The sequence below is a fragment of the Stegostoma tigrinum genome, chromosome 5 (assembly GCF_030684315.1).
Source record: "Stegostoma tigrinum isolate sSteTig4 chromosome 5, sSteTig4.hap1, whole genome shotgun sequence".
In the NCBI taxonomy this organism is placed as follows: Eukaryota; Metazoa; Chordata; class Chondrichthyes; order Orectolobiformes; family Stegostomatidae; genus Stegostoma; species Stegostoma tigrinum.
Genome location: NC_081358.1, coordinates 102,311,008 through 102,327,482, shown reverse-complemented (window position 1 = coordinate 102,327,482; position 16,475 = coordinate 102,311,008). Strand labels below are relative to the sequence as shown.

The 16,475-nt window shown below is 44.3% G+C and overlaps 1 protein-coding gene across 4 annotated transcripts in view; it reads right to left on the bottom strand.

Annotated features, from left to right (window-relative positions):
* Positions 1-16,475, bottom strand: part of ccn4b (cellular communication network factor 4b) — a 65,255-nt gene that overhangs the window by 14,931 nt on the left and 33,849 nt on the right. For 3 of the 4 annotated variants that reach the window (XM_048530143.2, XM_048530142.2, XM_059646173.1), the window contains one exon: positions 2,216-2,504. In XM_048530143.2, the coding sequence (XP_048386100.2) occupies positions 2,216-2,504 (289 nt within the window). Of the gene's footprint in view, positions 1-2,215; positions 2,505-12,651; positions 12,733-16,475 lie in introns of those variants that run through there. The other variant, XM_059646174.1, reaches the window with a different exon arrangement.

The following is a 16,475-nucleotide window of genomic DNA, read 5'->3' as shown; positions in this document are numbered from 1 at the left end:
AGATGACATTCCACATTAAGCAGAGGTTCACCTGCACATCTGCCAATGTGGTATACTGCATCCGCTGTACCCGGTGTGGCTTCCTCTACATTGGGGAAACCAAGCGGAGGCTTGGGGACCGCTTTGCAGAACACCTCCGCTCAGTTCGCAACAAACAACTGCACCTCCCAGTCGCAAACCATTTCCACTCCCCCTCCCATTCTCTTGATGACATGTCCATCATGGGCCTCCTGCACTGCCACAATGATGCCACCCGAAGGTTGCAGGAACAGCAACTCATATTCCGCCTGGGAACCCTGCAGCCATATGGTATCAATGTGGACTTCACCAGTTTCAAAATCTCCCCTTCCCCCACTGCATCCCTAAACCAGCCCAGTTCATCCCCTCCCCCCACTGCACCACACAACCAGCCCAGCTCTTCCCCCCCACCCACTGCATCCCAAAACCAGTCCAACCTGTCTCTGCCTCCCTAACCGGTTCTTCCTCTCACCCATCCCTTCCTCCCACCCCAAGCCGCACCTACTAACCTCATCCCACCTCCTTGACCTGTCCGTCTTCCCTGGACTGACCTATCCCCTCCCTACCTCCCCACCCACACCTTCTCCACCTATCTTCTTTACTCTCCATCTTCGGTCCGCCTCCCCCTCTCTCCCTATTTATTCCAGTTCCCTCCCCCCATCCCCCTCTCTGATGAAGGGTCTAGGCCCGAAACGTCAGCTTTTGTGCTCCTGAGATGCTGCTTGGCCTGCTGTGTTCATCCAGCCTCACATTTTATTATAAAGATAGATGAGTGTCAATTTGACCAAACCAGTTACATAAAGATAGACTATTTTTAACAGTTCCATGCAATCTTTTTCAATCCCAGGGTTCAATTCCAGATTGACACTAAATTAAATAAATACCTGTCCTATTTTTCACGCTGAGATAGCTTATCCTACCCATGTCAGCCAGAATCTTACATTCATCAGTACTGGACACTGGGGGAGAAAATGATAAGGCTTGGCTCCTGCTCTTGATCATTCTGTAACTCTCTGAAACATCAGATGACTTGAAATGATAATTCTGTTTCTTTCTCCACAGACGCTTCCAGATCTGCTGAATGTCTCCGGCAAATTCTGTCTATTTTTGTTTACTTCAGATCTCTAGCATCTGCAATTCCCGGTTTTATTACCTTGCTATCGAGTGCCATCCAGGGACCCCTGCTGGAAACTGTGCATGCATGTGAACAAATGTGATGCCTTACATGGTTAACTAGCCTTCCAACAGTCACTGCTTAGAGGTGAAGGCATGTCACTTTGGTGGTGCATCGGTGTGCAACCTGAGAGGCAGTCCAGGAACAGTCAGCATTTTCAGCAGAATACATTGGCAACTGGAAGAAAACAAAACTAAACACTGGAGTTTGATTGGGAAGACACAGTGAAGGTATTTCCATGCATGAGAGAGATTAAGATCCAAAATAGCCATGACTAAATCTCCCAGGGCTAGAGTTCAGAAGAGACATCTTTACCGAAAAAGTGATAAGAATTAAGAAGTTGCTGACACATCGCTGAATAACATGGAAGCATTTAATGGGAGTTTGGGTAACGGCATTTGGGAGTAAGGAATGTACGAATATGCCAAAAGGGTTGGGATGGGGGTTCAAGTGCAATATGTACACGGGCATGGACAAATTTGTCGGTGCTGTACACTCTATTTCTACTCTGTATGATATAGTCAGTTCACATTTTGTGACTACGGTGGCTGTCTTCTCACTCCTAGTCCTTACTGAGCCTCTTTCCTAGTGAGTTGAAAACATTCAATTAATCAGCACCTTGTTTTTCCTTCCAACAGGTTTCTGAATGCAGACGGCTTGTGTAGAGAAGGAACAGCAGTAGCTGCCGTATGGGTCACTCTGCTCATGGCAGTTCCCCAGCCTAAAATCACACCTTTAACTCTGCTCCCGTTCCTACGATTAATTCCTAATCTGTACACCAGTTTTATCTGAGATTCCCTTTGATTTGAACTTTCATATGACACTTATGAAAAGTTTGTTGGAAGCTGTGTAGCTGTCCTGATGAGACTGCAAAACACTTATCCTGCCCCCATGAACCATCACCCAGCCCCAAACCCACCCCCATATCCCACCAGCATCCATCCCCACAAGATTGACATGACCCTTTAACCCCTGACAACTGTTTTTTGTTCTGTATGTCACCGAGGTATATACTTCACTTACACGCGCACAATCCTACTTCATACTTAGGGGCATCCCGACTATAGTCACAGTACAGCCCTTTGTGGTAATCGCAGGTGTCTGCCTCTGTGCAGTTCTCTCCCAGCTGCTTGGCACATGCCTTACAACATTCACAGCCATCCATTACCAAGCTAACTCCGGGCGGACACCTAGGCGTGCGCTTCGGACACTGGCAAGGCCAGTGACAGTACTGGGTACGGTTATACGGGTGGACAAATCCTGTCGAGTTCACACTCTCCTCTGAAGCTGCCTTGGATTTCTGGGTGAGACCCTGTGTGGAAGAGATAACACAGTTTAACAAAATAAGCCAGCACAGGGCCTTCACAGACAGTACAGATAGACTAGGAGTGTCTCAGTTAAGTAATATAAAGGGGTGTGTGCCAATTGTGACTCGATCATGGATAAACAGAAAATGGCAAGTCTGGCAGCATCTTGGGAGAGAAAGCAGTGTTAACTTTTTGGATCAGTAACCCTTCTTCAGTGCCTGAGATTTGTAACATCAATTCTGCTTTCTCTCCACAGATGTTGCTAGATCTGCTGAGTTTCTCCAGCGATTTCTGTTTTTGTTTCAGATCTTCAGCATCCGCAATTCTTTGTTTTACTTTATTGCCCTCAGATGCATTGGACAGGGAAAGTGAAGGGGTAGCAGAAAGGAGGATCACTTCTGAACATGACACAATGGCCTCAGAGTCACTACAACACAGATGGGAGACCATCGGACCATCGAGGCTCTGTTGGATGGCTGTCTGTTAAGTAAAGCAATCAGTCCCATCTGCTGCACTACCTCTACAGCCCTGTGAGTTTATCTTCCTCAAGGTTTCATCCAATTCCACTTTGAAGTCTTTATCACCATCCTTCCTCCATCCTCATAAGCAGTGATTTCTGGGTCATAACCACTCACTGTATTGTCAGGTTTCAGATGAGAGTGTGATCCATTTTTGCTCTGGCATTTTCACAACCATTGAGCTGGTTCCAGTCTTGAAAAGACTGGTTAGTCATCTCCTTCAGCACAACCTAGCGTCTCTAGGTGAGGGGAAAAATGGCACTGAGAACAAAAATAAGACAGTGCATCTCAATTAAATACAGGGCTCATACTCAGACATGGCCAATGAGTGACACTGTCACCTCTGAATCAGAAAGTTATGGTCTCACTTCAGAGACCTGAATCCAGTGCTGTCCTGGAAGGGTGATGCATTGTCAATGGAGGTTCCTTTCATGTTGGACATTAAACTGAAGCTCTGTCAGCCCTGTGGTCACAATAGATCCCACAAAGCTATTTTAAAGAAGTGATTTCATTCTCCACAACATTCTGGCCAATGCTTAGCTCTCGGGTGGTTAGCGCCACTGCTTCACAGTTCCAGGGTTCAATTCCACCCTCAACAGACCGTGTGGAGTTTGCATGTTCTCCCTGTGTCTATATGGGCTTCCCCCCGCAGTCCAAAGACGTGCAGGTTAGGTGATTTGACCATGCTATGTTCTCCACAGTGTGCAGGATGGGTGGATTAGCCATGGGAAATCCAGAGTTATAGGGTAGAGAGTGGATCTGGCTGGGATGCTCTTTGGTGGGTCGGTGTGGAATAGATGGGCTGAATGGCCTGCTTCCACACTGTAGGGATTCAATGATATTCTCTTTTCTACAGGGATAGGGGAACAAACTGAGTTTATTACACTGCACTTCACTGCTGCGTTTAAAGTCCAATTCAGATGTTTTCCTGTGGTCCTACATTAAATGACAGTGTACTTGCCCATTATCCTAAATTATCTTTAAACTGACACTGGAGTGATTTCAGGGAATTTTTGATTACCTGCTCATATTATGTTTGTGCGATTTCCCATGCTAGTCAGTCTAAGTCAGTTAGGCTGATACAGAAGCTGGTATTGTTAACTGCTGTTATGGAGGGCTTTCTTCTAAAACTGGGATTAAGACATATTGGCAACGGAGTCTGAGATCTTTACACGGCACCAAACATAAGAGTGCCCACGTGGGAATGTTTGAGGTTATGCGAAAGAATGAGTATTTTCATTCCAGCTGCTGATAACATTGTGCTCATTATCAACAAAGTACAGATAAACCTGCCTTGTCACTAGAATATGTCTGTTCATGCCTGCTCTCCCCTCAAAAGTAATGTAACACAACCAGTTAATATTTACTTATTTTCAGTATTGAACTATTCAACATTGCACTAAGGCACTCACGTACCTCTACTGAAATAGTTCTAAAATAATATTGTTAATTTTCCCTTCCTCGGTCTCTCTTCAAGACTTTGACATGTTGTTGATGTGGCATTACCTGTTACCTACGCTGCTTCCAGTATCTCTGTATGTGGCCTGATTTCATTTGGAGACATTGAAATTAAAAGTTACTCAACTGCAGGCTACTTTAACCTCTCAGGAAGCCTCACAGTGTGTCTGGAGTAGATGGAATAGGAACTCAGTTAGGAATTCGAACTCCGGCAAATTATCCCCTCCCTACTGCCACACTGAGATCCACACAGATCAGGGGACACCAGCGCTTTGTATGAGTCAGGACAAAGTGCCTCAGTCATTGCAAAGGTCCAAGATTTAACTTCTGTTTGAATTGGACTCTTCTAAATAAAATAGCAACAATTTTTTTTATTACTAATTCCTCTCACTTGACAGATGCGGGAATGTGCATAATCACTTTTGGCATCCTTGGATCATTTGTTTTACTCTTTTACCAAATCATCCTAGTTTTGATTCCTTATTGTTACTGAGTAAAGTGATCTTATCCAGATTGCAAGAACTGGCCTCTTGACTAGGGAGGGGACTGAGAAAAGATATTCAGAACCTCCTACCCTGATTGTTATCAGGCTAACTTTGAGTGAGGGCATGTAATGTTTCAGGAAGAGTTGAGAAAACTGGGAATTATGAAATGTAATCATCATCTCCAGAATTAAGACAGTGAAGGAATAGGAGAAAAAGTAACAATGAAAAGCTAGACTTGACATTAGCAATCACTTTACTGGAAGAGGGAATATATGATTCACTGTGGAATGTTGAAGATGCTGTAATTATGTAAAATAATTAAGCAAATATGTGAGAATACTGAGGATTGCACAAATGATCTCCGCTAATTTTGAAGTAATGGCAAAAACATGTTTATACATGGCACTATTTTTGCCAACTCTCTCAATTGTGGCCCAAGATTTGGAGACATGATCCAGACTGTGTAGTGTTGCATTATCCAAGATGATAACTTTTAGATGGAATGTTAAACTTCTCAAGTAGAAGTGAAAAGTAGATACTGTGGAGAAGAGTAAAAGTAGAGACCATCAACATAATTTGGTCATCCAGAGACTAAACAGAGATATTAGAAGAATTTTTTTTTAAATATCCAAAGTGTGGTGAGATTACTGAACTTGCTATTGCAAGGAGTTTTGAAGGGGATTGTACAGATGTGAACAAGCAAATGCGAGAAAAGGAAATTGAAGGCTCCGTTAATAGCTAGATGAAGGAGGAGGGTGGAGCTCTGAGGTGGGCATAAAAACTAGCATGGAGTTGTTGGGATGAATGGTTTATATCTGTACTGTACATTGTTTACAAAAAAGTCCTTTTACACAGCAAACACAATTATACACAAAGGCCAAGTTGCACTCCTCCCTTTATTATATCAAGTTTGAGGGGGATGTGGCTCAAATAAATAACATATTTTCCAGGAAGTCCTTCCTGGTTATATATACCTACAGGACAAAAAATTGAACATGAAACTATTCTGATGAAATTTATGTTCAACAAGGAGCTGGGAAATTTAATGTTTTCTGAGTGTCTACATTTAGTATCAGAAACTAGCTTCATCTGAGGTTAGCTGCAGAGTAAAGCACCCACTACAGTGGGCTTGCAATGTAGATAAGAAATGAGTAGAGAAACACACTTATCTTTGTACCAACATTGAATTACAGCATTGAATACAAAGCCACGGGCGTTATGCTGGACTTTTCTAATGCCCTGGTTAGGTCACAACTGCATTGCTGCATTCAATTTTGGTGATCACATGTTAGAAAGGACATGGACGTACTTGAGATTGTTCAGAAGGAATTTTTCAGAATGGTTTCAGGGATGTCAGATTTAACTCCAGGTGATGCAACTCTATCATCTACAATCATAAGTTACTGAGATTCTGAGAAGAGGGAATGGAGGTTCTGTACTACAGAGTTGTAATCAACATTCTGTTCTTTAGTCTTTAAATGTAAAAACTTATGGGGGCTCCTGAGAATCAGTCAACAGTCACCCTTATATGAGGCAGGGATAGCGATGCAACAGCCTTGACGTAGGAATAGTCTAGCTAAGTACAGCAGACTTAAGAGAGCAAAGCAAACACTCAAAGGTCCAATCCAAAGGTCTGCAGAATCAGACAGAATAAAACAGATTTGAGTTCATGAGAGCAACACAGTCAACAAAGTCAATAGCAATAGCAAAGTCCATGAGATTTTAGGTACAAGGTTAAGTTGGAGAAGCTGGTTTGTGGTCTTCTAGGAAAAAGAAGATTAAGGGGCAGTCTGGTAGAAGTTTTTGAGGTTATGAAAGATTTACATAAGGAAGATAAAGAAAAGTTGCGCCAAAGCCACAAGACCAAAGAACACAGATTTAAGGATTTGGACAAGTGATGCAGGTAGATGTAAAGTGAAGCATTTTTATGCAGTGAATGATCTGGAACTCATTGGGTGCAAAGATGTTGCAAGCAAGAGAAAGATGCAAACAGTGATAAAATAACCTGCTTCAAGGCCACTGACCATATTGCGATTTAAGAGAGCACTGTAATGGCTCAGTTGATAATATTCCTGAGAGCATTTAAATCCCACCTGCATCACCAAATAGGATGATCCTGTTTCTCTATACCAGACACTGCCAGACCTGCTGGCACTTTCTGGTTTTACAGCAAACTTTTTATTAGCCAGTACCTTTGGGACCAGGATTTTGCTGGTAGATCAAATATTCTGATTGCTCTTGAGATCCACATAATCCACGTAAAAACACACACTAATAGAAATGTAATACAAGAATATATACATCGCTGTTATGCTTTATTCACAGCATAAATTGCATAAATAATAACGCAACTCTGCCTTAAAATAAATCTTTCTGGCAGAGAGCTTTCTCCCTCACCCTCAACTGACTACTCAGACATTGCGGTAGATCGCAGAAATTTGAGCTTTTCACTTGAACAGCATTTACATTGAGGTAAATAAATTAAAATGCTATGATAACTAGATACAATAATACAGTAAAATTTGTGGTATTTCAGGCTTATAATTTTTGCCATTTTATCAAGAGTGTCAATTCATAAAAATTTGCTGTATTTTGAAATCTTAATCTGTTTCTCTAGTCTCGGTGCAGTCTTTGTATTAACAACTTAGTTTAGTCGTACATTGCATTGTCTCATAAGGCTCTGTATGAGAAGAATTTACAAGCTCCCCACCCACCTACCCTTGTTCCGAGTTCCTGAACCATGGCGAAAAGTGAGGCCTTAACGCATTCACATCTGAAACTAAGAATGTTCCTTGGGACAAGCAGTCAAGGGGCCCCAGGGCTAAGAGACCCCAGCAATACCTTAAACTGGATCTCAGGCTCCATTTTAATAATTGTGGCATGTCTCAAGGGGCAGCCTGACATCCTCATGTAGTTTGCCATTCCAGAGCCCTCTGTGGCTCAGATGCCAGCTGAGGCACACACAAGTCTGCATTTATGACTGCACCACATTAGGTTCTGGTAGAAAACTTACCTGCAAACTTCCTCTAGTGACCCTAAAAATGAACGCTGATGAATTCGCTGCAGTGCCTGAAAAATTGGTTGGAGGTTTCAGTAAGCCAATCCTGACTACTTTTCGGTGATAATGGGAACTGCAGATGCTGGAGAATCCAAGATAATGAAATGTGAGGCTGGGTGAACACAGCAGGCCCAGCTGCATCTCAGGAGCACAAAAGCTGACGTTTCGGGCCTAGACCCTTCATCGGAGAGGGGGATGGGTGAGGGTTCTGGAATAAATAGGGAGAGAGGGGGAGGCAGACTGAAGATGGAGAGAAAAGAAGATAGGTGGAGAGGAGAGTATAGGTGGGGAGGTAGGGAGGAGATAGGTCAGTCCAGGGAAGAGGGACAGGTCAAGGAGGTGGGACGAGGTTAGTAGGTAGGAGATGGAGGTGCGGCTTGGGGTGGGAGGAAGGGATGGGTGAGAGGAAGAACAGGTTAGGGAGGCAGAGACAGGATGTACTGGTTTTGGGATGCAGTGGGTGGAGGGGAAGAGCTGGGCTGGTTGTGTGGTGCAGTGGGGGGTGGGGACGAACTGGGCTGGTTTTGGGATGCGGTGGGGGAAGGGGCAATTTTGAAGCTGGTGAAGTCCACATTGATACCATTGGGCTGCAGGGTTCCCAAGCGGAATATGAGTTTCTGTTCCTGCAACCTTCGGGTGGCATCATTGTGGCACTGCAGGAGGCCCATGATGGACATGTCATCTAAAGAATGGGAGGGGGAGTGGAAATGGTTTGCGACTGGGAGGTGCAGTTGCTTATTGCGAACCGAGCAGAGGTGTTCTGCAAAGCGGTCCCCAAGCCTCCGCTTGGTTTCCCCAATGTAGAGGAAGCCACAACGGGTAGCGTGGATGCAGTATACCACATTGGCAGATGTGCAGGTGAACCTCTGCTTAATGTGGAAAGTCATCTTGGGGCCTGGGATAGGGGTGAGGGAGGAGGTGTGGGGGCAAGTGTAGCATTTCCTGCGGTTGCAGGGGAAGGTGCCGGGTGTGGTGGGGTTGGAGGGCAGTGTGGAGCAAACCAGGGAGTCACGGAGAGAGTGGTCTCTCCGGAAAGCAGACAGGGGTGGGGATGGAAAAATGTCTTGGGTGGTGGGGTCGGATTGTAGATGGCGGAAGTGTCGGAGGATTCCTTGAAGAACTTGGACATCTGGGATGTGCAGGAGTGGAATGCCTCATCGTGGGAGCAGATGCGGCGGAGGCGGAGGAATTGGGAATAGGGGATGGAATTCCTGCATTTCCCGCAACACATCCCTCACACCCCGCCCCCGCCACAACCGCCACAGTGTTCGAGAACGCCCTTGACCGCGTGTCCCGCATTTCCCGCAACACATCCCTCACACCCCGCCCCCACCACAACCACCCAAAGAGGATCCCCCTCGTCCTCACACACCATCCCACCAACCTCCGGATACACTGCATCATCCTCCGACACTTTCGCCATCTACGATCCGACCCCACCACCAAAGACATTTTTCCATCCCCACCCTTGTCTGCTTTCCGGAGAGACCACTCTCTCCGTGACTCCCTTGTTTGCTCCACACTGCCCTCCAACCCCACCACACCCGGCACCTTCCCCTGCAACTACAGGAAATGCTACACTTGCCCCCACACCTCCTCCCTCACCCCTATCCCAGGCCCCAGGATGACTTTCCACATTAAGCAGAGGTTCACCTGCACATCTGCCAATGTGGTATACTGCATCCACTCTACCTGGTGTGGCTTCCTCTACATTGGGGAAACCAAGCGGAGGCTTGGGGACCGCTTTGCAGAACTCCTCTGCTCGGTTCGCAATAAGCAACTGCACCTCCCAGTCGCAAACCATTTCAACTCCCCCTCCCATTCTTTAGATGACATGTCCATCATGGGCCTCCTGCAGTGCCACAATGATGCCACCCGAAGGTTGCAGGAACAGCAACTCATATTCCGCTTGGGAACCCTGCAGCCCAATGGTATCAATGTGGACTTCACCAGCTTCAAAATCTCCCCTTCCCCCACCGCATCCCAAAACTAGCCCAGTTCGTCCCCTCCCACCACTGCACCACACAACCAGCCCAGCTCTTCCCCTCCACCCACTGCATCCCAAAACCAGTCCAACCTGTCTCTGCCTCCCTAACCTGTTCTTCCTCTCACCCATCCCTTCCTCCCACCCCAAGCCACACCTCCATCTCCTACCTACTAACCTCATCCCACCTCCTTGACCTGTCCGTCTTCCCTGGACTGACCTATCCCCTCCCTACCTCCCCACCTATACTCTCCTCTCCACCTATCTTCTTTTCTCTCCATCTTCGGTCCGCCCACCACCCCCCCCCCTCTTCCTATTTATTCCAGAACACTCACCCCATCCCCTCTCTGATGAAGGGTCTAGGCCCAAAACGTCAGCTTTTGTGCTCCTGAGATGCTGCTGGGCCTGCTGTGTTCATCCAGCCTCACATTTCATTATCCTGACTACTTTTCACTAGTTTGGGAGGGAGTCAAAACTGTGCACAAAATCTCCGAACTGTCATTTACTTCCAACATTTCTCTTTACGTGGCTCATGCACAATGCATTGCACAGCCACAATGATCAAGATACAACAGAAAACTGTGAAAAGCAGACCGGAGAGCTGGGATAGCAATCATTCCAGCTTATTTACTGGGAATGTCAGTCTTAGAAGTTACAGAGCCTGACGTCAGGGTGACGTTACGGATGGTATGATGGTTGCGGGGGGTGGGGGGTGGAACCAGACTGAGCCATCCTTAGAGGAGCAATAAGTCTAACAATTTTCATTGAATCTAGAGTGTTCTAACCAAAACGAAGCAGAGATCACATAAAGTTAAGCAAAACTACATGATCTGGAAAATTTTGAAATGTTCTGTTAAGTGGAAACATTCGTGTCCATTTTTTGCATGACCAACATGAACGCTGAACACAGCTGATGCATGTGCAGCCCCTCTTATACAAAGAACAGTAAGGCAATGGAAAACATGACCAAAGTGAGTTGTTGCCATGTCACTATCCTGGAAACAGGCCAGATTTCAACCGCAGTGCCTCCCCCAAGGTCAAATACCTGATGCCCTTCATCTGTGTTCACACAACATATCCCAGTCCTGATGAATTGTCATCGAACTGAAACGTGGAGAGAGAATTTAATGGGCATCTGTGTATGAGATTGTAAAATAGGGCACATACCAGTAGCCTGCTTGCCCTCTAGGCCACGGTTTTACAAGCAGCAAGAGAAGTATTTGTCCCACATGACCCACAATGACATCAGCAAGGCAATTTTCTCTGCACATTACCTTGCATATCACTGTCTTCCCATCTTTCTCTACTTTAAAGCAAGTGATGCATTACTACAATGTCACCATTCCTTCAAAGTCCTTCTCAGCTGCTATCAGCATTATTGCTCTGAGAAATGAAGCTGTGCTGAAAATTAAAGCTGAATGGAGGTTACCTCGCACCATCCCGCAACCTGGACTCTCATTGGAAAATTTGAGATATAACAGGGGTGTACTATCAATTTATGACAATGGTTCTGCGGTCATCATTAAAGAGAATGGCTTTTAAATCCAGATTCATTTATTAATTTGAATTTCCATCAGTTTGTACAATAGGATTTAGACCGTTGTTTTGAAAAGCATTTATCTAAACAGCTGAATTAATAGTCCAGTGACATCATCACTATGCAGCAGCTCTCCTGATGTCTAATCGTTGCTGCTTCTGAAGTTTGTAACAGGTTTTCTTCTTGAACTGCACAGTCAATTTGGTGAAGTTTGGTCTGATTAGAATTTTTATTTTTCTTGGCCCGGTAGTTATCTCTGGGCTGAAAGCTCATATACATGTGGTAAGCAATCCAGTTCCAGCACCTGAGGATTTCTTAGTACTACTCCAGCAAGCCACATCAGATCAGCATCCACAGTTCTTTTGGTTTTTATTAAGCCACATCAGATATTTTGTTCCATAGTGCAACCACTTTTTTAAAGGTAAGTGGGCCATTACTGATCACCTAATCCGATACTCAGTAGAAGTATACTAAATGTCCTGTAGCAATTCAATAAAGCCTATCCTCACAGATGTTAAATAGAGCTTACATGATTTATCTAACATAAACTAAAACCTATTCACATTCTTTGAAATTATGATCACTGTAGATAATAAGCCATAGCTATTTGAAATAAAATGACATTGTCCGTATATATCCTGCAGAATCAGTGGCTCAATGGTCATCATTGCTGCCTCACAGTGCCAGAGGCACATATTTGAATATAGCCTTGGGTGATTGTCTGTATGGAGTTTGCACATCCTCCCCACCTCTGTAGGTTCCCTATAGTGCTCTGGTTTCCTCCCAAGGTCCAAAGATGTACAGGTTAGGTGGAATGGCCATGCTAAATTGCCCATAGTGTCCGGGATATATAGGTTAAGTGGATTAGTCATGGGAAGTACAGAGTTACAGGGATCGGGGAGGGGTGTGGTATGCTCTTCAGTTGGTTGGTATGGTCCCAATGGGCTGAATGGCCTGCTTCTACACTGTTGGGATTCTACGATTTTATGAATTAGCATATACTGTACTGTATATAATTTAAAACAACAAGACATAAAAGCAGAAGTAGGCCATTCACCTAATTGAGTCTGCTAGCCATTTAATGAGATCATTTTTGATCCGATAATCCTCACCTCCATTTTCTTTCCTTGTCCCCATAATATTTGATTCAATGAATGAATAAAAATCTCTCTATCTCAGCCTTGGATATACTTAACATCCCAGGCTCTGCAGCCCTCTGCAGTAAAGAATTTCATCGATTCAATACCTGTTGAGAGAAGGAATTTATTTTCATCTCTGTCTTAAATTGTTGAACCTTAATGCTCAGATTATGCCATTTTATTTGAATGAAAATATTGCATACATGGTATGTGCTGAGTTATATAATCTCAAATGGAATAATATAGAAGATACTGTAATTGGCCTGAATTTCTCAGATTCAAGAGGGAATAACACCACCCCTGGCCAGAACAACGTTCCTGCTGGCTATGCAGCTTTGAAAACATCCTGCATTCTTGCGAATGGTGAGTGAAGGCCCAGAGGCAGCGATTCTACACTGGAGAGGAGTAGCAGGCTGCCCTGAAAATCAGCCCAGGCCATAAATCAGAAACATTCACAGGGTAAGACATCGAATTGCAGTAGAATTAGACACAGATGGGAAGAAAAACAATACTTTGAAGCTGGAGGTGGTGATTGTGATGACAGACAGTGAAAACCAACAGAGACCTGCAGTGTCGTTTCACACAGATGTTCGTCCCATGTTTTATGGTGCCATCAGTAAAATGTCAACCTAGCCAGGGTAGATTAAAAAAGAGCGTGCATGTCTCAAGTGGGAGATATAGTGATTGATCATTCAACAGTTATCTGGTCACTATCAGCAATTTGTTTTCATTTGGGTTTATAGGAACAACAGGAGGCCAATTTAGTTTCTTGAGCATGTTCTACCAATTAATGAGATGGTAGCTAAACAACGACCCAACTCTGTCTCAAATCATTGGACAAAACTGGTGGGGGACATGAGTACTGAAGAGAATTGTGTGAAAGTGATTAACTTGTGGGGAACAAGCAGGCAGTTGTAAATGGGGGAATTAGATATGCCACCTATAACTGCAAGAGTAGTAGAAGAACATGAATAATTTAGAAAACTGCTCTTGTTTTATTTACTCCTGGATGTGGGCATCACTGTCTGTGCCAGCATTTATTGCCTGCCCGAGTTACTCGAGAAGATGGTGGTGGGTTGCCTTCTTGAACAGCAGCAGTCCACATGATGTAGGTAGATCCAAATCCCATACCCATAAACCTAACAATCGCAGGTTTAAAATTAGCAATTAACATGGAATCAGCTGCTGAAACAATTTTAAAATATCTTTCACCCATTGCCTGTAGACTGTTTCCTAACTTCATTCCTTTTTCCGAAGAAGGGTCTAGACCCAAAACATCAGCCTTCCTGCTCCTCTGATGCTGCTTGGCCTGTTGTGTTCATCCAGCTCTACACCTTGTTATCTCTCTTCATTCCCCAAATGCCTGGTTCCAATTTTCATGCTATATCCCCTAACCCAGACTCTCCAAAATAGTGGAAATTGGTTTTCTAAATCTACATTCTCTGTCATCCTTAACACCTTGAAAACAAAGCTTCTAAATCTGAGGGGCTATAACCTTACTACGTGCAATCCTCTTGCAAATTAACTTCTGGAGTCTGGATATCAGTCTGGCTAATTTATACCGTACTTCCTTCAAGGCTAAACTATCCTTCCTAGTGGTGCAATCGCAGTAACTCTACAGTTGGACCAGATTCAAGCCTCATCAGCCCCAGAGGTGTCTCAACACCTGGAGGGTGGTTAAAAATATTCATCCGTCTAAAGTCTGGAGACCAGGACTAGACACAATTCCCCAGAGCTTCGTATTAATGAGTGGCCAGGACAATTGGGTGAACACCCCGCTCCTCTCCAAAATACTGTCATGAGATCTTTTACATGCAATTTAGAGAGAAGATTGTAGTTAACTTCAATATTCAGGCCCAGAGATGGGAGGACTTTCATTGTTGCTGCCTTTATAAGCTTCTTTTTTGACCTCAAATAAGTAAGTTCTATATGCTAGAAGATGTTAGAATTTATTAAGAAATAAAATAATATCCTGTTGAAAATAAAAGGTTAACATTGCAGTACCAAGACTATTAAAACAGCAACAATTTGCATTTACACACTGGTGTTAACACAGAAAAAGATTTCCCTTCAGGCTCATTGAAGGCATGAAAGGAAAACAGTAAACTAATGAAGAGATATTCACAAGAAACAACCAGCTTCTGGCAATGTTCTAACGATAAATAGGAATATGGGTAGGCTAAATACTTAGGGAGGGTGACTAGAATATTTGGTGGTTCACAGCCAGTAAAAATAGGCTGAAGTTAGGCTCAAGTCAGCAGAACGGAAGATTTAGTAGGCAGCTTTGTGACGTTGGGGACCTTGGCTCCATTGCATGACAATTAGTCTCAAAAGGATCAGAACCTGGTGTAATTTCTGTCTGCTCATTCAGTTTGTTCTTTTTTTTAAAATTGGGGAGTTCAGGTGCCTCGACAGTGCTATCAAATAGCACCTGCTCAGCAACAACCTGCTCAGTGATGCCCAGTTTGGGTTCCACTAGGGCCACTCAGCTCCTGATCTCATTACAATCTTGTTTCAAACATGGACAAAAGAGCTGAATTCCAGAGGTGAGGTGAGAGTGACAGGCCTTGACATCAAGGCTGTATTTGTCGGAGTGTGGCATCAAGGGAGCCCAGGCACAACTGGAATTAATGGGAATCGGGGGAAAACTCTCCACTGATTGGCACATAGGAAAATAGTTCTGGTTCTTGGAGATCAATCAACACAGCTCCAGGGCATTTCTGCAGAAATTCCTCTGGGTGGTGTCCTCACGCCAAGCACCTCAACTACTTCATCAATGGCCTTCCTTCCATCATAAGGTCAGAAGTGGAGATGTCTGATGATGATTGCACAATGTTCAGCACCATCCTCAGATACAGAAGCAAGCCATGTTCAAATGTAACAAGATCTGTACAACATCCAGACTTGGGCTGACAAGTGGCATTTAGTGACATTCACATCATACAAATGCAAGACAGTGACCGTCTCCAATAAGAGACAATCTAACTATGAGCCCTTGATCTTCAACAGTGTTATCATTACTGAATCCCCACTATCAATATCCTTGAGGTTATCATTGACCAGAAGCTTTACTGGACTTGCAATGTAAACACAGTGGCTACAAGAGCATGTCAGTGGCTAGAAATACTGACTCCCCAAAGCCTGTCCATCATCTACAAGGCCCAAGTCAGGAATACAACGGAATATCCCCCACTTGCCTGGATGGGTACATTACCAAGTACACTCAAGAAGCTTGACATCATCTCAAACAAAGCAGCCCATTTGATTGGCACAACATTCACAAGCATCCACTCCCTCCACCACCAATGTTCAGTTGCTGCAGTGTGTAATATTTACAAGATGTGCTGCAGACCAACAGCAAAGATCCTTCATCAGCACCTTCCAAACCCACAACTACTTTGAGCCAGTAGGACAAGGGCAGTAGATACACGGAAACACCCCCCAACTGCAAGTTCCTCTCCAAGGTACTGTCCATTCTGACCTGGAAATATATTGCCGTTCCTTCACTGTTGCTGGGTCAAAATCCTGGAATTCTCTCCCTCAGGGTATTGTGGGTCAACTTACAGCAGGTGGACTGCAGTGGTTCAAGAAGGCAGCTCACCACCACCTTCTCAAATACCCAGCTAGCAGTACCCACATCCCACAACTGAATAAAACAAAATGCCTTGAAAACTCCATTTGATACCCAATGTTCAGAAATTCATGTCAAGTCCAAAGCAACATTTGCTGCAATGCAGATTTTATATTAATTTCTTTTCGATTATGTGTCTGAGAAAATTAAGGCTTCAAAGAACAAG